We start from the raw sequence: 25,688 nt of genomic DNA, 5'->3' as shown, positions 1-25,688 counted from the left end.
GGACTGACAGAAGCGTTAGTAGAGGGAGGGCAGGGGAGAAAGTACGGAGGGGTTGTAACACTTTGTTTTTTATTGAACTTATAGAATAACAAAACATCAAATATCCCTCGTAAACTAGTAACCTTCCCCAAGGTGTAAGGTTTATTTTAGATAATTAAGAAAGAAAGACATCTATATTCACTATTCTTACACTTTTTACAAAATGTGTAAGACAGCTAAGCTATCTCGCTAGCCACATTATTATTTTATCGGCAGGAAGGGAACAAAAGATTTTTTTTACTTTGGCAGGTTGTACTGACACTAAGCCCATGCTGAACGTGTCACCACCAACACAATGCCCGTGTTACTTTTTCTGATAGACACGTCCGCTTCAATGAACCAGCGCACCCATCTGGGCACTACCTATCTGGACATTGCAAAAGGCGCTGTTGAGACTTTTATGAAGGTACTGTAACCCCGGGAGAGACTTCGCACAAAACGATCTGAGCCTCACAAGAGATTGGGCCGTTTTGGTGTGTCTCGCCGTTATATTCCTGCTATAAATTAGCACCACGATCACTTCTTATTTTTGCATTTTTTCACAGCTCAGAGCTAGAGATCCAGCGAGCCGCGGGGACAGGTACATGTTGGTTTCTTTCGAGGACGCTCCCCACGGAATCAAGGTAACTTGTTTTTTTCCAAATCCAAATCATCTTTTTGCTAGACCGCTAGCGTTCCCATGTAGTTCGCAGGTCCCATTGATGAGATTTATATGAAATCGTTACAGGAGCTCGTATCTCTTCTGAAACATGGCCGACATTTTGTTCCAATGCGCAGCAATGAACTATGGGTGATATATATATATTTAACAAATAGTGTCAAGTTAGAGAAGCTAAGAGGCGCAATTGAGAGCACAGTTTGACATTTGACAGAATTTTGACAGTTCGCCTAACTGTCTAGTGGCTCGCGTGTCATTTCCAAGCTACTCTATAACAGTTTGAGCCAAACGTAAGAGTGAATTTAATCAACTAAGCTATAGCCATGCCAGATTATATAAAAGAGTTACTGAAGTTTGTTTCACTGCAATCTTTTAAAAAGTAGTAACCACATATGTTTTGCCAATGCGTGTTAGAGTAATGTCCATTTAAATGACAATGCCACTTCATTGTAATCAATGACGACCGTAATAACTTGCCTGCCGCTTTCTTTAGGCTGGCTGGAAGGAAAATCATGCCACATTCATGACAGAACTGAAGAACCTTCAAGCAGTTGGACTCACAAGTGTTGGCCAGTCCTTAAGGACAGCTTTTGATTTGCTCAATCTCAATAGATTAGTTTCTGGGATAGACAACTATGGACAGGTATGTTGTATATAGAGTTGAAGTTAAACTTCTAAGGACACACCCTTCCCATCCAATATCCCCTTAAAATCAGTCTTTCAAGCATCACACACTTGCACCTTGTCAAAAACACTTGGAATCTATGGACAACCCCCTCCCCCCACTGATATAACTGTACACACATTTCAGGATGCAAATGTGTGTTTCCTGTATTTTTGTAGCCCCGTTGCAATCTTGCACACTCGCACACACTTCTTACAAAGTATTTGGCACTACGTAGAACACACACACACACACATATATATATATATATATATACACACACACACACACACACATACACACGTATATATATATATTTATTTATTTATTTTTATTTTTATTTTTTTTGCATTTTGTTATGTCTGTTTGACCTGAGAGACTGCTCCTTCCTTGTGTATCACCATCTTGAAAATCCATAACTGAAAAAGGTTTGTTCCTGTTAGGCTTCTTTTGGTCTTTAATTTGAGATGATGAGGTCCCTGAGTGACTCTTGCACTGCAGACTGTTCACCAGCCTTCTATAAAAAAACCCTCACATAAAAAAGCACATTCAAGACTGACAGAGGTGTTGGCGGTTTCTTACGCACGGAGGTGTAATTGTGTAGTTCCATTCCCACTGTGAGAAACTCATAGAACTGCACATCCTGAAGTACAGTAAGGGAGTGGAGGATGTGTGGGGGGATTTATTTATGTTGTCCTGCCGGATGTTTCCTGTGGAGATGGAGGGTAAAATGGTGACGTTTAAGATGAGGAAGGCGTGGGTGGCGAAGCAGAGCCCTTCTGCCTCCTCCGTATTTTACTTGCGTACCCGTAGTTCTCCTTGACACCCTGCCGGTCCAAAAGCCAGAGAGAGGCTAGGAGGCAGTGGGTGCGCTTATATTGGCTGTATTTAAAAGGTGTGTTGGTAGTGGTTACAATCCCTGAGGAAATGGTGGCACAAACTGAAGCTTTGTCTGGTTGTTTTGTCTGTTGTATTCTGGAAGTGGACAGGGGAGAGCGTGGTCATAGATTTTTTTTGTTTTGGTGTTTTTTTTTCCTGCTTTACTCTTTGCATTTGCTGGCAGAGTGTTGTGCCAGTAATGGTTTGTCGATGCTGGCCTCTCTGTGGACAGCGTTGTGGGTGAGAGCGGACGGGGCTTTGAGCGGTTTCCTGCGTGTGCTGCAGCACCACCTGCAGCTCCATCACTGAACAGTAGCAGGTCCTGATCGCTAAAATAATCTTCTGAGGTCAATTGGCACAACCGCGTTGGTGTCCGTTCACATTCAGTTTATCCTATTCAGGTTGTGAAATTGTGAAACCTCAGTGGAATGACATGGCTGTTGTAAAGGCATGATTGTGGACAGTATGGGGGATGAGGTGGTACGGCCATGCTCTTCTGGTCGTTCAGGAATCATTTCTATTTCCTATTCTTTGTCTACAGATTTCTCTGATCCAAAAAACACACGCAAATAAAGCCACAAAAGTGTTAACAAAATGTGCAGAAACCCAGAAACACTAATAATACATGCACAAATGCACTCAAAACCCAGGCTAAATGTGTATTAAACCACACACCCCTAAAACTCGCACAAGAAACGCAGCTTGCTCACAGCGCACACAAACCTACGCTTGTACACAAACAAAGACACAGCACTTGAGGCATAAGCACTGGAGCGCAGGTGGTATTACCTGCACTTGTGGGCCAGGCTGTGTACCCTGCAGTCAGAGCCTGGAGCTGAACCTGCCCCCGTACTACTCCCTCTGCAGTCTCATTATTGCAGCCGCCATGGCTGTGGCAGGGCGTGGTTTCTCACTGCGGGGACCGGCGGAGCCTGGCAGAGCTGTCACAGGCCCAGGGGATGGTGGCAGAGAGGGGGGGCGTTTCTGCTCCTGCCCCAGTGGTGGGTATTGTGGCGTGGCCTCCCTCTCTCCGTGTTGCCAGGTGTGGGCCCTGGCTTGTTGGGGACACACAGAGGGAAATGCTGCTGGAGGTTGCAGTGGTAAAACTGAACTTGTCGAGGGAGTTAAATTGTCCCTTTTGTGCTGTGGAAGCCGTCAAGGGTGGTTCTCTACAATGGGGTAATGCACTGTATTTTATACAATAATTTGTCCATTTTCATGAAGAAAGTCTATTGGTATTCAAAAAGGAATCGGAGAGAGCAAGTGTATTTGACATGCCAAGGACAAAGCTGTGAAATGGCCCTGTCAAAACGGATTTATGAACCGGTGAACTGCACATCCAACATCCAGCTTTCCCTGGCTGCTGTTCTGTCATACAGCCACCCTGTATGGCTAGTAGAGGGCAGGGTGCCATAGGGTGTCATTCTCAAGCTTTTTACATGATTCGTTGTTTTTTGTGTGCAGTGTTTTGATGAAGGGACTAAAATATAAGAACTCTGACATTGAGTGGCACATGACTGATCACTTCTGGAGTGTTTTTGTCTATATGTCAAAAATATTGATTGGATTGTTGGCTTTTCCACAGAAACAGATTATTTTCATTGGCAACCCTGATATTGTCATATTTACTGTTGTTGTTAATAGAAATGAGCTTAATTTGGGGGGGGGGGGGGCTGTATGCCACAACTCTACTGCATCTAAGAGCGCTTTTTTTTTAACCCTGGGGCTAATGTTTTTAGCACAAGCTGTTGAGTGTGAACCTGTGCCACCATTAATGCATATTTTTGCTGTGTGGCCTAGTTAAGCACCTGCCTCAAATGGAAGGGCACCTCTTTCAGACCATGTGGTGTGCCTTGTCCCAGACAGAAAAGTATCATCCAGATCTCTACCTAATCTTGTTCCCGACTTTCTAAAACTGACAGTGACTTCAGTGAATGCATGGACCTGATAACATGTTATCCTTTTCATGGAACTGTGGATACCTTTAAAATTAAACCACTGGGAGTTGCAAGTTTTCATGCTTGCTTTAAATGTTTCCTTATTACTCTTAACTTTAGGATGGCTGTTTTTTTTTGTTGCCTCAGCTATTGACCTGAATGCAAGTTTCATTTTAAAATATGAAGTTAGGGTTGCCATGGATACTTGCCAGCATATCTTGACATAACTGGCTCTTGGCTAAATAATTTATTTCCCAATTTGCTTTTACTGTAAGGCCCACATTCTATGTGCCTTTATCTGAGATACTGATATGAATTTGATACGGTTAGTGCCGGTGCTGCATTGTGGGAAACGGTGTCCTTGGCCTGGTGTGTGTTCCTACGTGCTGCTCCTCTCCTGTGGTTCAGCTGCTCGTGCTTCGAGCGGTTTGTGCTGGGATGTGAGCTGTGCATGGTAGATGGGCGGGGGGGTCCCACAGGGACCTCTGCTGCTCTGTGTGAGTGCTGCTCGGAACATGGGAAATGCAGAGCGGGGTTGTTCTGCTCGTTCTGGTGAGGCTGTGTCTGCTTAAAGGCTCTCTCTGTCAGTCTGTGTTTCTCTCCCCACTGTAAAAATACACATGAATGTTAAAGAGTTACTCTTGTGATTCTGCTTTTAAGATCCAGAAAGTAGCAGGATTTTTGCTAATGTGTCATTATTAAGAAATCTTACCCCGCTGGCAGATCTCCTCTTAATGATTGAGTTGCATTTTTACAGTGTAATTCCTGGGCCTGATTCTGCCTGTCCTGTCAGTAATCCCATTAGCTGTGTTTCACCCTCCCTTTAACGGATTTGTGAGAGAGGATCCTCAGTGTTGAGGGAAATTAACTCATTAACCTTGTGACAAATTGCGCTGAAGACATTCAGATGTGTGTAAGTGTACGTGTATGTAAATCGGAATGAAAAGAAGCTCATTACTTCCCTGTGACTCATTTGGGGTTTCATCTCCAGTGCCTACAGGGGCTGTAATTAAAGACTGAGGTGCATTTCCAGCATGTATGTCTCCTGCTCTGTGTGTGTGTGTCTCTGTGTGTCTGTGTGTGTGACTGTTCTCTCTCTTCCCCTGCAGGGCAGAAATCCATTCTTCCTGGATCCCTCCATTATCATAACCATCACTGATGGAAGCAAGCTGACCAGCACCAGTGGGGTGCAGGATGAGGTCAGAGGAGATCTTGGGAGATGTAGTTCACTTCCTGTAGCAGCCTGTGTGAGGACTCTGGGCTCACTGCACAATAAAATGGTTGCCTTAAACATTGGTTCTAATTGGCTAAAGTGTTACAGTTGTCAATGACTAATGACTAGTGAAATACTTCATTAAGATTCCTGATTCAGACCTAGGAAACCAGGTAACCTGAGCTAGCTGCGTAATCAACTGTTTTAATTTATCAGTTGCTATGGTACTCAAGTACCAAGTAACAACAAAATTCAGCCCTGTGGCTTTCTAGGACCAGGATTGAGGACCACTGCATAAATGTGAATGTGAGGGAAGAGGGTGGTTCTGTAAAGGTTTTGACTCTGCCCCCTCCCCCCAGCTGCACCTGCCATTGACCACGCCCCTCCCAGGCAGTGAGCTGACCAAGGAGCCGTTCCGCTGGGACCAGCGCCTGTTCGCCCTGGTGCTGCGCGTCCCGGGCCACGCCCTGCCGGGCCCTGAACCCCTGGGGGGCGTCCCGCCAGACTACTCCGCCATCACTCCCATGTGTGAGGTCACTGGAGGTGCGTTTCGCCAGCGCCGTGAGCAGAATGGGGCTTTGAGGTGTCTGTGCGCACTTTCTCCCTCTCTCCCTCTGTCTCTCCCTCACTCCCTCCCTCTCTCTCTCTCTCTCTCTCCCTCTCCTCCCCAGGCCGGTCCTACAGTGTTTTCTCCCAGCGAATGCTCAATCAGTGTTTGGAGTCTCTGGTGCAGAAGATCCAGAGCGGGGTGGTGATTCATTTTGAGAAGACTGGGCCCGACCCCGCACCTGTGGAAGGTAAATGCTGCATCTGGCCTTCTCGTCACTGGAGGTACAGCCGACTGGAGGCTTAAGGGTCTCCTGTGCCCATTCAGGACTGCACATGCAACAGGGCACCAAAATCCTGGAGACCCCGTGTAGGCTGCAGTTATGGTTTTGTTTATTTATTTTGTAAAAGCTTTCTATTCCCACAGCAGATATTGGATTTCAGTAGCCATCAACCTACGGGATTCTGTCACAGTTTTGCTGTTCAGTCAGTCGGGTGTAGGTGACGGCCCACTTTACAGACTGCAACCCGAATACACGCTGAAATGCTCATTTTGAGAGACCAGCCCCCCTCCCTCATTCCAGATGGCCCCCCAGAAGTGAAGGCAGGTTCCCAGCCCTGGCACAACAGCCACAAGCTCATCTATGTGCGCCCCAATCCCAAGACCGGGGTCCCCCTTGGGCACTGGCCAATCCCGGAGGCCTTTTGGCCCGACCAGAATTCTCCCACGCTGGTGAGGTCCCACAAGGGAGTTGAGGGTGCGGGGGAGCTGTTCATTTGTACATTTGTTACAAATGGTGTGGGGTGTGTGGTGGGGTGTAGACATTGTGTGTGTGTGTGCGTTCGTATCAGTGTGTGTGTGCGGGTACGTATCTGCGTATCAGTGTGTGTGTGTGGGTACATATCTGCGTATCAGTGTGTGTGTGCGGGTACGTATCTGCGTATCAGTGTGTGTGTGTGGGTACGTATCTGCGTATCAGTGTGTGTGTGTGGGTACGTATCTGCGTATCAGTGTGTGTGTGTGGGTACGTATCTGCGTATCAGTGTGTGTGTGTGCGGGTAGGTATCTGCTTATCGGTGTGTGTGCGCGGGTGCGTCTCCTCTCCTCTCCGTTGATGAGCTCTCGCTCCTCTCTGCAGCCCCCCCGCTCGGCCCACCCCCAGGTGTGTTTCTCCTGTGTGGACGCGGAGCCCATGGTCATAGACAAGCTTCCCTTTGACAAGTACGAGCTGGAGCCCTCGCCTCTCACCCAGTACATCCTGGAGAGGAAGTCTCCTCACACCTGCTGGCAGGTACGCCCTGCCCTGCCCTGCCCTGTCTCGCCCCTCCCCATACCCTGCTCCGCCCCACTGACCCAACCCCTTTCTCTCTGCCTGTATCCAGGTGTGTTTGTGTGCAAGTCTCCCTCTACCTGTACCAGGTGTGTTTGTGTGTAACACTCTCTCTACCTGTCTCCAGGTGTGTTTGTGTGTAACTCTCTACCTGTCTCCAGGTGTGTTTGTGTGTAACTCCCTCTTTGTTCCTGCCTCCAGGTGTTTGTGTGTAACAGTGCGAAGTACAGTGACCTGGGCCAGCCCTTCGGCTATCTGAAAGCCAGCACCGCCCTCACCTGTGTCAACCTGTTTGTCATGCCTTACAACTACCCAGTCCTGCTGCCCCTCCTGGGTGAGTGCCCCCCCTCCCCACGGCCCTCTGCAGAGGCCAGGATTGAGCTCTTTCTCATTGGTGTGGCTTATTTGTTGTTGTTGTTTTTTGTTTTTTTTTTACCATTTCAGACGACTTGCTCAGAGTTCACAAGTTCAAGCCCACTGTAAAATGGCGGCAGTCCTTTGAGAACTACCTGAAGACGATGCCCCCATACTACATTGGGGTGAGCTGGCAGGGCCGGGCGGTAGAGCATGTTTAGGCTGAGCGTCTTCACATTCTCCTCGAGTGTGAAGACTCCAGATCCCTGGTGGTTTGGGACAAATCGCAGCCCTGAATGAGGTTATCCAGCAAGTGAATTCTCAGACTGGGGCACAGCAAATGCCTCTTTAAGCAAGCCAGTATTTCCTCACTAATGAGGGAAAAATCACATCCTTGGAAATGCTTTGTGAGAGAAAGTGTTTGTTTGCATGAGAGAAAGTTCCAGAAGTGAGTCAGGGCTGTTTCCTGTCCGCAGCCCCTGCGGAAGGCGCTGAGGTCGATGGGAGCCCCCAACCTGCTGGCCGATAACATGGAGTACGGCATGAGCTACACCGTGGTGTCCTACCTGAAGAAGCTCAGCCAGCAGGTACAGCGCCTGTCACTCACACTCACACCTGTGAGACAGCCCTGCAGTTAGGCCTGGTTGAGGTTGTGCTTGCGTCCCTGGTCCTGTTTCAGTCTTGCTTGCTGTGTGCTTGCAGACTAAGCTGGAGGCGGAGCGGGTTCTGGCGTCGGTGGGGAAGGCGCTGGTCCCGGAGGCGGGGATTAAGGTCCGCTCCCGCTCCGGTGGCGTCTCCCTCGCCCAGCGCAAGGACTTCACGCAGCTGCTGCAAAGCATCATGGGAGATGGACCCGTCGTCTGCCCGCTAGAGCTCAACCCCAAGGAGTTCGCTGGATTTCACCTTGCCTCGCTCAACAAGGTGAGCGGGCACGCCTCTGCATGCGTGTGTCGGTCAGTCGTTCGGTCGGTCGGTGAGTCATCGGGCTGTGGTGCCGTCTCTCCCCCCCCGCAGAGCCTGAAGCCGCAGAGTTTCCGGAACGCCTACGACATTCCCAGAAGGCACCTGATGGAGCAGCTGAGCCGCATGAGGAGGAACCTGCTGAGAGCAGCGGGGAGCTTCCTGCGAGCCCAGGACGAAGGTGCTCCGCACGGGAAACGCCCGCTACGCTCTCTCTCCCCTCCCTTCCCTTCTCCCCTTCCCTTCTCCCCTCCCCCTTTCCCTTCTCCCCTCCTCTCTCCCCTCCCTTCCCTTCTCCCCTCCTCTCTCGCTCCCCCTTTCCCTTCTCCCCTCCCTTCCCTCCTCCCCCAGGTCTCCAGTCCTCTGCTGTGGAAGTAGCTGAAGCACTACACACATGCGTTATATGTTACACATTTCGGCCGTTTGCCTGTGTGGCGTGGTTTTCAGTCTCTGCGCTCTCGTCTGCAGACCAGCTGCACAGCGTCCCCATCGCTCAGATGGGAAACTACCAGGACTTCCTGAAACACAGCCCGCAGCCGCTGAGAGAGGCCGAAGCCGACCAGCCCAAACGCCTGCACACTTTTGGAAACCCCTTCAAACTGGACAAGAAGGTTCCCCTTCTCTTAAGTTTGCTTTTAAGAGCTGCTCTGATTGGTCAGTGGTGTGTCAGGGCAGGTATGGTCAGCAGACACCAGGGGTCTGAAAAATGTTTACAGTATGATATTTAAAAAAATATATATTTTAGTTTTAATGTAAATAATAAAAATATAATACAAACTGGATAAAATTAACCATTTCTGGCTTACACATTGCTGGTAATATTGTGACCCTGTAATTGTTAAATATGTATGTTGTACTGAATGGTAACATGGTCTAGTATAGATGAGCACTGTAATGTCTAATAGCCGCTGTACTCAGCCTGTGGGGGGCGGTGGATAAAGCTGTGGAATATTGACCATTTTATAGACCTGGGGCTGAGGCAGAGGGTAGTTATTTTATGAATGAAGTTGTGTGACACCCTTTGTTGAGAGATGTCTCCTGATTGGTCTGCTCTGTCCTCAGGGCATGATGATCGACGAGGCGGACGAGTTTGTGTCCGGCCCCCAGAACAAGAGCAAGCGTCCGGGGGACCCCAGCCTGCACGGCGGCGCCCCCAAGAGGCGGCGCTGCATGTCCCCCCTGCTGCGCCCTGGGCGCTCTTACACGCCCCCGGTCCTGAACAGCCACGCCCCCAACGGCCCCAACGGGCCCCTGCTCCCGGCCACGCCCCCTTACCCCGCTCCGGCCAACGGCTCCAGCCCAACGACCGCCCTCGCAGGTGGGTCGTCTGATTTACCATAGTGTCAGAACAGGAGGTCCTCTGTTCACCATAGATACCACGGGTTTGTCTCCGTTTGGTCAGTCTTCCACAAACATATATACTAATCGTATAGCACCCGGTTGTCAAATGTCGCGGTTCTGTTTGCATACTCTACTCTAAAAATGTCAGGCAAGCATATGACATTATTTTCACAGTACATTAGTGCATAGCTGACTCACTTATCCAGGCTGACACACCATTTAGGTTTTTACATTCTTTCCAATTATAAAGTTCAATGCTTGGGTGACTCTTTGCTGAAGTAAATAAGGTTAAGGGTACAATGACAGTGTTCCTCCAGGGAATCAAACCTGCAACTTGAGTTACAAGACACCTGTACCCTAACCACTGACGTATCGTTGCTCTGTACTGGTGTGTTCGGGTTACGCTGGATTCAGTTCATTTTTGATGGAATACTGCTTTAGTTTACGGAGACACAGACATAAAGACCCTTTACAGGAATACAGGGTGAACACCATGTTTGTGATTGTCCCTCCTTTAGCTTCTGAAGGCAACCATAATGAGCTGGATGGCGTTTTTGGGAACCACATGGGGAACCACTACAACCCTGAGAGGGCCTCCGAGCCTGGAGCTTACCTGGGGGACGAGGGCTCGCCGTGCAGGGCCCCAGGAGAGCACATGAGCCGCTTGAACCAGGAGGAGGAGGAGGAGGAGGAAGAGGAGGAGGGGAGTTGGGGCCGGCTGCACGGCAGAGTGGGTCTGCCTGGGGACAGCGAGGACAGGAAGTTTGGGCCTGAGGACGCGCTCCTCCGGCCCTCTGCTGGTCAGCTGAAGAAACTGCGGGACTTGGAGAGCCAGCAGCGCAACACTGAGCTCAGGGTGCTCATCACCAAGGAGATCAGGAAGCCCGGCCGACGTACGTACCAAGGGCCAGTCCACCCGCCAATCCCAACATTCGGCCATGTTTTAGAGGCAGTCCTAATGTTGGGCCGTGTTTGAGAGAGGGGCAGTCCTAACATTCAGCCATGTTTTGAAAGGTGAATCTGTTCGATGCCTTTAAGTGAGCAAGATGACTTACACTACCTACTCATCAGATCACAGGTCTACAATTTCATTTTTTAAGTCAAGGGTACGTTGGCCTTGGCAAAGCAAAAATGTCATAGAGGACCAAGGCTAATTCGGAAGACAGTACGGCCAAAATTAGATTTGAGGGCATCAAGGCCAAAAAGCACATTGTGGAAGCACTTATCCCATTGATGCAATCATGATCATTACGTTGCATTACAGCCACTCAGCGGATGCTGGGATCCTGCTGTGTGAAGCTGCATAGGAGAACGCTCCTCCACAGGGCTGCCACAGCCATATGTATTGCAAGGCGAGACACACATGGCCACACAGGCATTGCTTTTTAAAAGGCCAGTAAAGCTGAAAAACTGCCATCCGCAGCAGTGGCTGAGCCGGCCAATCACACGCAGCCCTCTGAAAGTGGGGTTTGCTCTCCTGGCTCCTGTGCCTGTTATTTATTTCAGTTCACTATGTTCGTGCCCGATTAAGACTGTTCCACAGGGGAAAATGATGTTTTCTTTAAACTGCCTCCATTTTGCAGGCTTTGAAAGCATCTTCCATTTCCTGAACCAAGTCCAGGGAAGCCTGGATACGCGGCTCATATTCCTGCAGAACATCATCAGGGAGGCTGCCAGGTAGGGCCTGAGAACTCCGGGCTGATGAGGAAACGGGCTCTCGTGGCTGAACGGTCCTAATCGCCACCTTGCCAAAATCTCCCGTTCCTTACTGCACTGTGCAACGCTCCCCATCTTATGCTGATCTACGTTAATTCTGTACAGTTGTACAGTTTGTTTTATATGCAGACAGCTGTTTATCCTGTTGCCTTTTGGCTTTTCCAGATTCATGCGCTTTTAATTTTATCACTCATTTATAAAGCTGGGTATTTAGTTTTAAAAACATCCACCTCTATCTGCTAGATCTACCTACTAGCTTTGGTTTGATGGGCTTGCTGGCTGGTTTCCTGTCCCTGGCTTGTGAAGGTGTGGCTGGAAGCTGCAGGTGTAGCTCTTCAGCCTTTAAAAAGGAATTGAAATGCCCCTCTTCTCTCCCCCCCCATCTGCAGGTTTAAGAGGCGGGTCCTGATCGAGCAACTGGAGAACTTCCTGGAGGAGCTCCACATGCGGACCAATCACTTTAACCAGTTGGACTGACCCAGTCCCCTGTCCTGGTCTGCAGGCCATTCAGGAAGCATCTGGACTGACGCACTGTGTGTGTGCGCGCATTTGTTTATGCGGCACTTGTTTATGTGTCTGGAGCAGTCTTGGGGCGGAGGGGTGCACAGTGGGCCTCGCCCTGTGATTGGCTCTGTGTTCAGGGGCGTACCACCTGGATAAAGATGGTGACTGACAGGAGGAGAATCCTCACTGCTGTAATCTCTCTCTTTTGGGGGGTTGGACTGAGAGGGAGGACAAACAGCAGACAGGAAGCCATCCTTCACTCAGAGTGTGGGAGGAGCTAGCTGTTTACTATCCATTCGAAACTCCTACTTCAGTTTGATTTATTTTAAGTGTTCATTTGTTCAGTTCATACTTGACCGAACAGAAATCCTTCTGTAACTGATTTAAGATGGAGGTGCTTTAGGCATTTACTGTTTTTCTTTTGTTTTGTTTTGTTTAGTCTAGTTTTTTTTATGTCTAAAGTGAATCTTAATTTGTTCCTGTGAATTTCTCAGGAAACTGGCATTTCATGTGAGTTGTTTGGGCGAAAAAGCATGAGAGTCAATGACCTTAACACTCCTCTCACCTCCCCTGCGGAAAACTACCATTTGAACAGTACAATGTTAAAACTGTATGTAGGTCTGTGTGCAAAAAAATAAGGGGTGGGGGGGGCTGAGTGACATCCAGGCTTGCAGCTGTGCCACATTAAGCTGGCAGTACAATAACAGGCGGTTTACATGCTTTTGATTCCATGGCTGGTCTGCCTTGGTTTCTTACATTGTCTTTGCCAAATATTTGAGAACTCCCTTCTCCCTCTAACCTGCCCCCCCCCCCCTTCTCATGAGGACCAAATATTTTGCCATACTTGTCCTTATTTAGGAACTTTCAGAAATGTACTACAAAAAGAAAGTATTTTGAATATGATGTGTATATGATGTAAATAGTCAAATTTGAGAACTATTTATGAGTAAATAAAAATTCCTTTTTGTAAAAGTTTCATTGAACAAAGTTTCTATTTTACACTGTGAATGGCTGATGGAAATAAAAGATGAGTAGCCTCTCATTTTCTGTTTAACCTTTTCAGTGTCTCTTTTCTGGAAAGGGAGGGATCACTTAACAAATTTGATTGTTTCTGGATACATACATAAGAGAGAAACCAGTTTCACCTCTGGATCAGTGGATGTGGATGCTATGGCTTCTTGTTCTGTTGTAGTGTTCGTTGTTATGGCACAGTTTGCTTAAAGTGCTGCTGGTGAAGTAATTCTAAACCTGCAGGAAGTGCAAACCCTGAAATCTGTTTTTTGCTTTTGTCCGTAATACAGATGACTGAATGTGTGATTTCAGTTCATGGAATACTGCGTGCCATCAGTTGTAAAAAAAAAAAAAAAACCTAAGTATTCAAATGTAAAGTTAATTTGGTACAGTAGTGTCACACGCCAAGCGAGACACCCCTGGGAGGGAGATGCGGCAATGCCGAGGAACACAGTTGTCTGTTGCAGAGAGAGAGAGCGCAAGCGCCCACACAAACATGAAATCAAATAAACGACCCTCTCCACCCTTCCCCCTCAGGAGTTCCGGGAAAAAACAAACTAAAACAAGCTAAAAGAAAGTAAAACCACACGACCACTTCCCCGCGCACCGCCAACCCGCTTTTCTTTTGTGCTCAAACAAAAATGAAACCAATCATAACTGCACTCTGTGTTAGCTCCCAGTCTCAGCCCTGAACTGTGGAGAGCAGTGCACCTTTAAGCACCTGAGCTGATTAGCTAACGCAGCCCAGGTGCGTTTGCTCTCTCCACCAGCTGGGGCAGCGGAGACCAATCCGCCTCTCCGGCGGACCGAATGCCACACCTCCAACCCGAGAATTCAGGCTAATTTGGCTTAGGCGGAGACCGCTCCCTCCCAGGTTCTGGCACAAAACTCACATGCCAGTGTGACACCCCTGGGAGGGATATTTGGCAGTGCCAGTGAACACCATTGCCTGTTGCATGGAGAGAGAGAGAGAGAGCACGCACTCACACAAACATGAAATAAAATAAGTGCCGCCTTCACCCTTCACCCTTCCCCCTCACGGGTTCTAGGCAAAAACAATTAACTAAAATAAAGACAAAAGTAAAACAGAGCAGCAACTTTTTAGTTCCCCGCTCTGTAGCTGGACTGCTTTCCAGCAGACCAGCTCCTCCTACTTTTCAGTGGCAGTTACTTTTCTCCGTGTTTTTAAAAGAAACAAAACTGAAATTAATCGAAACTCAAATAAAGCCACTCGCTCTCAGTGTTAGCTCCCAGTCTCTGCCCCAAACTGTGGAGAGCAGCACACCTTTATGCACCTGGGCTGATTAGCTAACGCAACCCAGGTGTGTGTGCTCTCTCCACCAGCCGGCGCAGCTGAGACCAATCCACCTCTCAGGCGGACCGAATGCCACAAGCAGGTATATTAAGAATCATTTGGCATTAAAGCAGTGGGGGACATTAATGACCCTGCCAAATCCTGAAGGCATTCCCTAATGTGTAAATGTAAGATTGCCCTTTAGACCTTATGGACAGGAGTTGATGCATTTAAGTAGCTTTTAAGCCTTCTACATCACTACATAAGCCACCTTCTGCTCCACAGCTACTAGTACCTGAAGCTCTAGAGCAGTTGTGCTAGCCACACCCCTGCTGCCACCCCCACAGTGTGATTCACCGACGAAGGCAAAGCAAAACCTGCAACAAAAAATATGCCACGCTTCAAATGAAAAAGAATGTATTCAAATTTTATTTACAGATATGTACAATAATATTGTCCCTCTTGTTGAAGCAGGAGCCGCGGAGTCTCCAGACCGCCCCCAATAAATATCATCAGCGGGCAGCTCCCTGTTGGGGGGGGGAGGTGCTGGGATGGGGCTTGGGGTGACGGGGGGTGGGGAGGATCACCAGGCTCATACTAGCACCGCTGGGTTCATCACTCGCCCCATGAATAGCACTGAACCTGCGGGGCAGATGGGGAAGGACCTTTAACATTCTGAATTTTAAACAGATTAATCCTGTATTTGCATCTGCCAGCAGGCATAAACTCTCACAGCCAAAGGCCCTTCTGAGTGATCTGCTATGGTCACAACCAAGACTGGGAGCCTCGTTTATAAAAGAAATGTTCTTGGATTTAAACTGAAACGTTATCGTAACATAATTTCCCAAGTTGTGCTTAACGCTTGATTCATGAAAAAAAATAACAGATGGGGAAAAATATTGTTTTAAAGTGGCGTATCTGTGTCATATACGCACCTGTGATATATTAACAAAATCTCTAATGAACTGCAATTTTAAATCACGTGAATATGCTTTACAATTAATTCAATTCAATGTATAATAAAGGGTTTTTTTTTTTACCGAGAACTGTCACAAAAACGCTTTACAGAGAAACTAAAAGTAAGTGAGGTAAAAACTCATTTTTTCATCCTTTTTTCACTCAGCATTTCCCAATTTTGCCAGCTTCTATGTTCTAAATGCCTAGACCCAGGTCTGATTTGAATATGCTCTTGCCCTTTGTGGCCGTAGAAGAGCACCTGCTGTATGACGGTAACATGGCTCCCTCCATACCTGTGCTGGCCTCTCGCAGGAGGAAGAGGAATGGCCGGTCTGCCTTGAACACAGGAGCGCGTGACCTTTTCAGTAACACCATCGCTGCCAAGGGGGGAAAGGAATCATCCGGAACAGAGTGAACCTCAGGGTTGATAAACGATACAGTGACAGAATTACCGGTTTTGGGGGGTGAGGGTGTGAGGGGAGGGTCTGGTGCAGGAGGCTAACAGCTGCTTCATACAGGCTACCTGTCTGCAGGGTTTACCTGTAGCGGCTGCTGCCTTGGTTCCCTCTTCAGTCACCTCTATTTTGGCTTCGTGAATGGCTTCAGACACATACAGGCCATCTTCTGCTGGGAGACAGGTAAGGGTACATAGAGTCACACTTCTTTCATACTGTCCCCCAAATTCACTGAGACCCCTTTAGCCATCATGCCTGGTGCACAGGCAGGCCAGTGGGGAACTCCCAGGGGTACAGGCTCTGACCAAAGTGGAGCAGAGTGGCACGGGAACTGACAGCAGGTTTGGGACATGTTCGCAGATAAGCTTTATCTCTCCTTAATGATTGAGTGGAGGCTTTCACCTTTCTGGGTCTTAGACTGTGTGTTGTGCTAGGGTGAAACCGAAAGGATCAGAATGCTTGTCATTAGGGATGCATCACATCCCTGTTAATCAGGTAAAAAAAAAGACAGCAGTGTTTACCTGAGATTCCACCAAAGTCTGCAGCCATAGGATCAAATATGTCAGAGATGCCCAGAGAGAGCAGCATGGACTTCAGGTTGAATCTGTTCTGGATCTTGAACCTGCAAGAAATCATGTACTTAGCATCTAGCGCATTGTTCCATGCAGATAAGAAACCTTTGTCTATCGTTTTGTTGCTGAGGGGCTGCCGTGTAACTCAGAGCTTGCAGGTTAAAATCTCAATTGGGGTACTAATAAACAGAAATACACTGAGTTGCTTCAGTAAATAATATCAAATAATTCTGTCTGTGTGATTTCCTGGGTTTCTCCTGAGCGCTTCTCACCGAGGCAGAAAGACGTCCATCTTGGTCCTGCGCAGGCCGCCGGCCCAGAGCGCCATGGCGCGGGGGGTGAGCTGCGTCTCCAGGTGAGCCAGGGGCACCTTTCGCTCGCTCGGCAGCGCCACCATCAGGCTGAGGGAGTCGCCCAGGTAGGACAGCTCCACCACTGTGTACCTGTGATCTGTGAGCGTGCGGAACTGACCTGCGGAGGTCACACATGAACACAGTCAGAGGAGCAGGTCCAGCATTTACAGTTACAGGGTTCTGACTCACTCATAAAAAATGAGTTCTTAACATGTCCTCTGTTGCCTATTCGCATTCTATACAAAAGCATTTCATGCCCGAAATTTCTATTTCAAACAAAACATTTATTCTGAGATGCAATGACATAATGCTGCGATCTTAGACTTTAAAATGATCAAGTCTGACATCTCAAAACTGTTATGCATCTGCAGATAGATTGATATAATTCTGAGCTGTTGAAGTGTGCAGGGTTACAGCACAATGGCACTATCTGCTGCCTGCAACGCACAGACGGTGAATGAGTCACACTGTGCCCAGTAACAAAGTTATGTCTGCAGGGACTAGATGTGCTTAAACGGGTATATTTCAGATCTCAAACTGTATAATATTAAGTTTCCATTTTCTCTTCACAAATGCCGTTTGGGAAGCTATGTGATTGTCAAAAAAGTGACTCTAAACCAAACTGTTTGTGAATAAAAGGGAAGTTTAAGGACAAATGATTCCAGAACTTAAGTAGTTCTTTATGTTTCTTTTATAAACCTGACATATACTTGTTTCTAATCACCCGATTAAACCAGTAAGCTCAGTGACACTGAATCACACTGACACAGATGCTGAAAGGCTCCTGTGCAGTGGGAAATTAAGAATATACTGTACAGTTTATTTACCAAATTTGACCTCTGAGGCCTGGTACATCATGGGCACTTTGATGGTGGTGCCGTCGGAGAGGGTGAACGGAAGGGTTCGAGTCTCGGCGAAAAGGAACTGCCTCTGCCAGGTTCCCCTGAAAGCCACACTGCTGACTAGAGCCATCTGCGTCTGACCCCACAGGGAGGGGCCACCCTGCGCCTCCACCAATCCCGCCAGCTCCTCCCCGGCCAGGAGCGCGTGGGCGTCGCCTGCAGGAGGAAGGACCAGCGGGGAGTTACAGTCAGGAAGTAGGTACAGTAGGCAGGTAGGTAGATAAGTAGGTGGGGTGTGTGTGTGTGTGTGTGTGTGTGTGTCAGAGTGATCAGTGTGTCAGATGGATGGGTGTTTTTTATTGGGGGGGGGGCGGGTATTATTCACTAGTGCTCCTCACCGTTACCACGGCTGCGGACCCACTGTTCCACCTGTCCTCGAGTGTGGTTGGGCTGGCTGAAGTTGGTGTGCACCACACTGCTGTTGGCCCAGGCTGATGCATGCTGGGTAAACTCCTGGGAGAGCTGCATGCCACTCTGAACAAAGAGGGCGCAGGCCAGCTGCACCCTCAAAGCCTGAGTAGAGTTCCTGGAGTCCCCCTCGACCTGCTGCAGGAAGTCTTGCATCCGCATCTCTAGGACAACAGAGCAGTGATTGGTCAGAGAGAGCACAATGGAAACAACACAAATTCTTATTTGAAAGCTGGAACGTAGTCCGCTCAGTCAGTTACATAAATAAATTAATCAGTCAAGCAATCCTTGCTATTGTATAGCACAATTAACAAACAATTTTTCACAATTGTAAAACATTTTTAGAACATAACTCAGGATATAGATTTGGATTACAAGGGACAGGTGTTAAATGAAAGGTTGCAAAAGTGTGAAAACTGCATCATTCCAACTCATTTAACAGGGCATGCTCAAAACACACACTCATAAATGTCACATTAGAGTAGCTATGGTTGAACACTGAGCCATGCAAAGGCCTCAAGGCCAGGTACAGTCCTTAATTTCCTCTTTACTTTCAGACTCCTGTGTTTAATTGAACTCAGTCTTTATAAATTGCACCAGCAGTAGGTCTCCTTGATTACTGCATGTCTTCATTTGAGGTGCCCGTGGAAAGCCAGTCCAAATCTCAAGGGCATCACTCACCTTATTCTAAACCCGGAGCTCTCATTCAGACTGTAATTGCACAGCCCTCAAAACCGGTTAGGGCTCTAATCAGTGGATGACTTCATTCTCACTCATCTAGCCCTCCTCTCCCTCTGCCTCTCAATCTCTTCCTCTCCCTTCTTCTCTCTCTCTCTCTCTCTCTGTGGCATCCTGAGATCAGGTAACAGACTGAGAGACCCTCTCAGGGGTCTTCACAAAAATAGCTCACTCCTCCCTCATTAAGTGGCCCAAGTGATTTAGTGATTTTTAGTAAGGTCTTGTTTGGCAGAATGACACAACAGATTGTAGAATTTATGTGTTATCAGCGCAGGAATTATCTTCTGGTGTCTATTTGTTTAATACAAAAAACTGAACACCTAAAAGAACTCTTTCAACCTATATACAAATCACCCCGTGTAGACAGGGCTTCAGTTCCTTACCTTGGCACTGTCTGTCTGTCTGAGACTATCTCTATCTCTAACTCTACGCTATCTGTAGATGGAAGCATATCTTTCTCTCTCTCTCCCCCCCCCCTCTCTCTCTCCCAAAAGAGAGAGAGTAGTGATCCCAAATTCATTCTCTGGGGTTTCCTGTAACATTTAAACCCCACAAGCTCCAAAGCTCATCATCTGCAGAAGGGTGGGGGAAGAGGCCCACTGCCAGCAGCTTGGCTGAGTGTTTGTGCTGCGTTACGTTTGGCCTCTTGACCACGGAGTTTCTCAGCATTACCAGTGGAATAATGAGATTACGGGGGGAGGCATTAGGGCTCCAGACACCACTCTGCTCCCCGGGTTCGAGGGGCCTGGCACGACTCTGCAGTACCAGGCCGGCACACTGCTTTCCAAATCACCCACCGCCTCCTCCTTAGCACAAGTGCAAACTAAAGGTCTTAGGGTGCACAGAGCCAGGTGTGATTACATCACAAAATACTACCTGCCGCCTTCCTTAAAAACCAAGGACTGAAACAACACTGTCAGTACTAATAATAGAAGTAATAATATAATTGGAAAAAGCAGTAGCAGTAAAAGAACTAGTACTAATAGAATGTGATGTAGTAGTCCTGGTGGTGGTACTAGTACTAACAGTGTGCATGATTGTAGTAGCCTTACCATTGGAGTTGTACCTCAGTGCCCCCTCCAGCTGGGACAGGGTATTGCCCCGTGCCCCGAACTGCAGCAGCCCCAGTGACATGGATACACTGGCTGGAGATACGATCAGGTTGGAGTTGTTCTCAGTCTCTGTGAGGGTTTGGAAGAGGCCGACAGCGAACTCTGTGTGCAGCTCCTCCAGAGTTTCCCCCAGACTCCCCTGCCCATTCTCCACCAACCAGAGGCAGAGGAAGAGTGAGGTCATCAACAAGCGACACATGACAGCATGGGGGACCGGGGGCAGACCTGCCTGGGAGAATGGACGGGTGTAGCAGTGACCGCAGAACTGGGGCTCACTGCAACGCAAAGGGGAATTGGGACATTAATAACAGCACCATCGCTCAGTGCTAGTCTCTGCACCTGGAAACCACTGGTTCTAGTTTAATCTAGAAAAAGGTAATCTGTTGCATTCTCTGGGCAGTAGAAAGCAAAGTGGAGCCAAATGCCCAAAACTGGCATTTATTGCCAGCTAAAATGTGTCAACGATTGCAAAACGAATTGTGTTTTCAGTGTGTGTACGATGCACATCACGGTATGCGCATAATTCTGATGTTCCCTATTTTCCGCACTCTACCTGCAGTAACTGATACATCCGTTGGGAGAATGAACTTTGACTTGTGAGTAAAGGTGTGCAGTTAGGGTCTTTTTTTTTTTCCACGTTTATATAGAGTGAATGGCACAGCTTTCAACCCTTTATACTGATTGATGTTTACTTAATTCTGATTTAAGTACCTTGCTCAAAGGGTACAAAGGCAGCTAAAGAAAGCCAAATCCCCTGTCCATTATGCACCCAAAAGCCATGTCAGAAGTGGGATTCGAACCCACGCCTCCATTCGGAGACCAGAATACTCCACTGACGGGGTAAGGTCATTAACCTTGAGTCTGGCGCCTTAGACCACTCGGCCATCCTGACATGCCTCATCTAAAATTTTGTTAATATATAGCCGGAACCAACATTCGAATGTACCTATTAACGTTCATAAATAAATTGGTTTGCTAAAACTATATTCAAGTGAAAGTGAATGTAGCAGTATTAATTACATATATGATATCGAATTGTTCTAATTGAATCAGCTGTGAAAATGATACATCGTTCACTTGCTTTGATTTTATTACAGTAAAAACGCTATATATATTTTTTAAAAACATTTAATGTTCTGAACAAAGAAAGCAATGTCACAATTTAACATCACGACAATTGTCATCTTTGCATGCATCCACTATTTTTATAAATGGGTAGTTAATTTATAACTGCAATATTTTATTTTCTACAACGCGTAGAAGATGTGCAGCCTACACGTCAATTATTACTGCCGCTTAAGTCGAAAGTCCGCAGTTCTGATCAGCTACTCACCAATTGAAATAGCGGGTTATCTCACCCACCGAAGTAGTGAGAGGGCAGCTCAGTTCGCTCTTGGTCGCTGTCTGGCCCGTCACGGAGCGCTTGCTTGCTATAGTATCCTCCTTGGCCAAGTAGTTGCACCGTATGCTGTCCCCAACTTCTGGCTGATTGCGGTCTGTTCAGTCATAAGACTGTGTTTAAAGGGGACGATACGTGTTTGCACTCTCTGTCGGCGATGTCCGTACCACTTGATCAGAATTCCTGCCGGCTGGAGCTATAAAGCGCCAGGCGGAGAGAGGCATGTCACTGACCAGCAAATCCGGGACCGGGGTGGGAAAAGCCACACGCGCGCGCGCACACACACATGTCTGGCGCATGAAACGAGCCGCACAGATTTGGACAGACAGAGACAGGGAGACACATTCATTAGTTCACAATACACTCGCCCTTTTGTTGTCAAGAGTCCAAAGTCATCTGAGACACCTAAAGTATAGGCCTCCAGACAATCATTATAAAACCTTTATGGATAAATGCTTCAACAGTTTGACAAAGCAGTCCACATTTTGAAATCAATTATATCTTAGATTAGCATTCATTTCTTGCTGTTAAACTTAAATTTTAATTAGTGGTTTCTATCCAAATGTTTCTTTTTAAATTTGCATCACCACTAAATTGCTGGTGGTAGTATAGGTAGTGGTAGTAGTAGTAGTAGAGTAGTGGTAGAATAACTAGGTCTGTTGCCATTATTTTTGAACATGCTTGAAAGGTGCACACACAATTGATTAGTCCTAAACTATAAGAAAATAACTACATGTCAATTATTTTAATAACACAATGCAATTTCTGTGTGTCTAGTTAAAATGTGCACAGATATTTCGGCTGTCAAAAAACATTTGGCATGCCTTTGATGTGCATCTTCAAAGCAAGCAAGCCCAATGCTCTTAATTGGAGTTGCCATGTCAATAAATTCTAAAAAGAGAAAATGTGTTATTTTCCCATGATAAACTTTGAAGAGAGCATGACTGGCAGGATAAAGGTATTTGCCTGCATTGTCCCATTGGATTCTCTGCATTAATAGGTCATGCTAATTGGCAGCGCATTCTTTTGACACATCAATAGACTGCACATTCTTCTACACCAATGTTCCATCAAAAGGCATGCAATATTTCAGGACTTAAGTGGGAGAAATGTCACAGTAATTGAACATAAACAATAGTCAGAATTTCTGGCTAAGTAAGCGACTGTTTTCATTTGTTAGAGGGTTACCACAGAAAAAAAAGAAAAGTCAGAAGACTTGATTCTGAAATTCTTTTAGAAAATCAAAATAAGAGTACAGTTTAACCCTCAGTAAAGAGATTATACATTTGATGTAGTTTCTCAGTTGGAACCTCAATTTATGTCAGCAAGGTGAGGATTATTAAACATATTTCATATAATTTTCCTACACCTCCATATGATTTTTTAATTTCAGGAAGGCAGCATATTTGGTCTCAATCGTACAAGTCTCCCAGGGCTCAAGGAGGAGACCACCAGATGTTTATGGACCTGAGCCTTGGTGTCACAGTATGTGTGCTACCTTTCATCCAATCAGGGCACTGCTCTGTGGAAATCTGCAGTTGTCCAATGAGAACCCAGGCTTAGAGAGTCTGACCCTTTCTCCATCATTCCAACCAATTAAAAATCTTGTTGGCTTGATGGGGTTTCCCAGAGATTTCCTCTAAAATGAGTTAGAGTGAAATATTGAGTCCTGCATAGCTTTAATCTTGGGCTTCAACCTTTTTACTTTATTTGTTTAGTCCCTTGTAGAGGTAAATCAGAAGTGTTATGTTAGTCCTCATTGCTATTCAGATTGCAAACCCCTTTATTTAAATATTTTTCTTCAGCCAACTTAGTTTCTGCCAATTTGTCATCACATACTTTCTAAGCAGGCTGGCTATGCTCATTTAACAATAAGAAAATGTAATATTTGCATGTCACTGTGCATATTGTTTGTCGTAACTTAATATTGATAGATTGATTAATAAATTGACCGATAGATAGATTTTTTATGTTTTTCTCCCCATTTTCTCTTCAGTGTCGAATGCAAAGCTGTATATTTTTATACACTCATACTCCAGGCATGCATGCAGTCAATGCAGGAGAGTGCAGACAAGCTCACGCTCTTCTGAAGCATATGATGTCACCAGCTGCTTCTTTCCACACCACAGCCCACAGGCCAAGCCTGCACAGACAGGAGCCTGAGGAACACACTATAAAACAATGACAAAGAAAAGTGTTGTACATATCTATCAGCAAAGTAGATGCCTTAAAATATTGTTATTCTGTCACTAGTGACGCATGTGCAGACATTTTGAAATTGTAGACCTGGACATAGAATACTTCCCAAAAATAAAATAATTCCATTTTATGAACATACCCAAGCCGTGATATCTGCCAGGCAATTCCTATTATTAAACAGTAGGCACAGAGGCATTGGAGTAATGCTTAAGCAGCACAGAGGCAGTGCATTGATTTCATATTTATAAAATCGGGAGTAGTTTATTGCGTCTGACCTCCCGTGCCCTACTTCCCCAGAGGGGAGGCCCCGCGGGCCGGGATTAGCGCGAGCCCGGATCCCCGAACGCAGAGCGCAGCAGCGACGTGAGCCGGCGGCGCTGCAGCGATCTGCCAGGTACGCGGCGGGATTAGAGCCCAGCGACGCTGGCGCCGTCAGCGCAGTCACGCCACACGGGAACCCGGGTATGCGCGTCCCCCTCGCCGCGGGGGGAGGGGCGGTGCTCCCGCTCAAGAACAGGAGAATGTGAAGAAGTCCCGCTCACATTACGTGACATTATTTACGTGGCGATCAGAAGCCCGTTTCCAGAGTGACTTACACAGAATGCATTTTTTTATTTCATGCACCCGTTTATGTGGCTGTATATATGCAGAAAAGCAGGCTACAATCTTGCTCTAGGGCAGAATGGTAGTGCTGCCCCTCAGATCAGAACCTACAGACTTACAAGAGTTACAAGCCCAGCTGTTTAACGATTCCCAATTTCTCACATAAACCCTAATTTGAGTTTTATATCCTGTTCTCCATCTTTATCCTACATTTTAACCAGATATGCAACTTGGTTCCAAAGTAGTACACATGAAACTGACTGTGATATGTGCATAAAATAACATAATAAAGAGAATCCAAAACACTTATGAATGTGTTACCAAGCATAAAGCTCTGTTTCATAGTAGGCTAATGCAGTGTAAAGAAAAGGTTGTGAGGGTAAAGCAGGCAGGCTAAGGATGTGAGTTTTAGCGCCATCTGCTGCTGAGTTACAGCAACATTCCCAAAACCAAAAAGTGTGAGAGAACTGGTGTCGTGCCCATCGATGTACTAAAATATTTAATGGAGAGTCCCTGCCTTTCAGTAGCACAGAAGTGTGCCTAAAAACAATGAATGAATGAATAAATAAATAAATAAATAAAAAGATTCCGTCCACTTGGACTGTTTGATTCTTAAAACCCAACATTTTCAATCTCTGTCTTGCACCTGCCACGAAAACTGACCTTGTGTTATAAGACTGAGCATTACTACTGGTGGTGACTGAGCTTAGGACATTTCATTGGCCAGACCTGTATATATGCGCTTATGCAAGTCGTTCTGGATAAGAGCATGTGATGAATGCCTAAATCTAACGAATAATAAAAATTACAAACAAAAATAAAATACACTAAAATATTTTCAGTTCTAATTTAATTTTTTTTTTTTAAACCTGCTGCACTGTGCAGTCGTTCATAGGAAAAAGGCTTTATTACACCATCTGAGAAATACAACATTTAAGATTTAATGTTTAAAAAACATACATTGCTGTGCTGAGGCCTGCTTATCATCTAAAACCAATAGGAAGTAGCATTGCACACCTTCCATAGACATTGGCTACATGTCAATTTCAGGGAACAACTCTCCCTGTTTCCCCACCAGAGGGAGTGGATGGATCACAGTGAATCAGTTCCGTGGCTATTCTTTCACAAGTTATCGTACAAATTATTCTTTTGTTCACTGCAGTGGTTTCAATTCCAAACTGGATTCTGGTGTGCAGGCTTCTCTGATCACTTCTTATAGTAAATAAATATTTCAGAGCAGTTTCTCCTTCATTATTTACACCAAGAATGAACCTCTTTCATATGGAAAAATGTAATTTTCTTTTTAAAAATATACTGTGACAGTAATGAAAATAACAGGATAATGTATCTGACAGGATGCTGTACAGTTCTCCGGCTCTATATCTGTCACTGCAGTCTTGATCAATTTGAATGTAGTGAAAGGACGGAGTGTAGCACAGTGGGTAAGGAACTGGCCTTGTAACCAAAAGGTCGCAGGTTCGATTCCCGGGTAAGGACCCTGCCGTTGTACCCTTGAGCAAGGTACTTAACCTACATCGCTTCA

At 46.5% G+C, this 25,688-nt stretch overlaps 2 protein-coding genes and 1 non-coding gene across 6 annotated transcripts; 1 reads left to right on the top strand and 2 right to left on the bottom strand.

Annotated features, from left to right (window-relative positions):
• The first annotated feature begins 10 nt into the window (after nt 1–10).
• ints6 (integrator complex subunit 6) lies at nt 11–13,196 on the top strand. Of its 2 annotated transcripts, XM_064310449.1 has the most exons (18): nt 11–445; nt 585–662; nt 1,191–1,340; nt 5,287–5,376; nt 5,750–5,933; nt 6,062–6,187; nt 6,521–6,669; nt 7,076–7,228; nt 7,469–7,601; nt 7,712–7,806; nt 8,098–8,208; nt 8,324–8,542; nt 8,636–8,762; nt 9,050–9,192; nt 9,644–9,899; nt 10,441–10,815; nt 11,506–11,599; nt 12,028–13,196. In XM_064310449.1, exons 1-18 carry the CDS (start codon nt 335–337, stop codon nt 12,113–12,115), a joined length of 2,682 nt encoding a protein of 893 aa, XP_064166519.1. In that variant the 5' UTR covers nt 11–334; the 3' UTR covers nt 12,116–13,196. The 2 variants fall into 2 exon arrangements, with proteins under 2 accessions (XP_064166519.1, XP_064166521.1); XM_064310451.1 differs by lacking the exons at nt 9,644–9,899; nt 10,441–10,815; nt 11,506–11,599; nt 12,028–13,196 and adding an exon at nt 9,327–9,352 and having other exon boundaries at nt 9,050–9,244.
• Nucleotides 13,197–14,853: 1,657 nt separating this feature from the next.
• Nucleotides 14,854–25,558, bottom strand: serpine3 (serpin peptidase inhibitor, clade E (nexin, plasminogen activator inhibitor type 1), member 3). 3 transcript variants are annotated; one of them, XM_064310742.1, is made up of 10 exons: nt 23,424–25,558; nt 21,278–21,539; nt 19,885–20,219; nt 18,025–18,258; nt 17,612–17,842; nt 16,704–16,902; nt 16,381–16,481; nt 15,945–16,031; nt 15,698–15,781; nt 14,854–15,089 (listed from the first exon to the last, which is right to left on the bottom strand). In XM_064310742.1, exons 3-10 carry the CDS (start codon nt 20,141–20,143, stop codon nt 15,040–15,042), a joined length of 1,245 nt encoding a protein of 414 aa, XP_064166812.1. In that variant the 5' UTR covers nt 20,144–20,219; nt 21,278–21,539; nt 23,424–25,558; the 3' UTR covers nt 14,854–15,039. The 3 variants fall into 3 exon arrangements, with proteins under 3 accessions (XP_064166812.1, XP_064166811.1, XP_064166813.1); XM_064310741.1 differs by having other exon boundaries at nt 21,278–25,558; XM_064310743.1 differs by having other exon boundaries at nt 15,945–16,028; nt 21,278–25,558.
• On the bottom strand, nt 20,724–20,836 carry trnal-caa (transfer RNA leucine (anticodon CAA)). The gene is made up of 2 exons: nt 20,799–20,836; nt 20,724–20,769 (listed from the first exon to the last, which is right to left on the bottom strand). It is a non-coding gene; the product is annotated as a tRNA-Leu (tRNA).
• Nucleotides 25,559–25,688: the final 130 nt, after the last annotated feature.

The sequence above is a fragment of the Anguilla rostrata genome, chromosome 15 (genome assembly GCF_018555375.3).
Source record: "Anguilla rostrata isolate EN2019 chromosome 15, ASM1855537v3, whole genome shotgun sequence".
In the NCBI taxonomy this organism is placed as follows: domain Eukaryota; kingdom Metazoa; phylum Chordata; class Actinopteri; order Anguilliformes; family Anguillidae; genus Anguilla; species Anguilla rostrata.
Note: the sequence above shows the minus strand (reverse complement) of the source record. Positions and strands in the feature narration are given on the sequence as shown.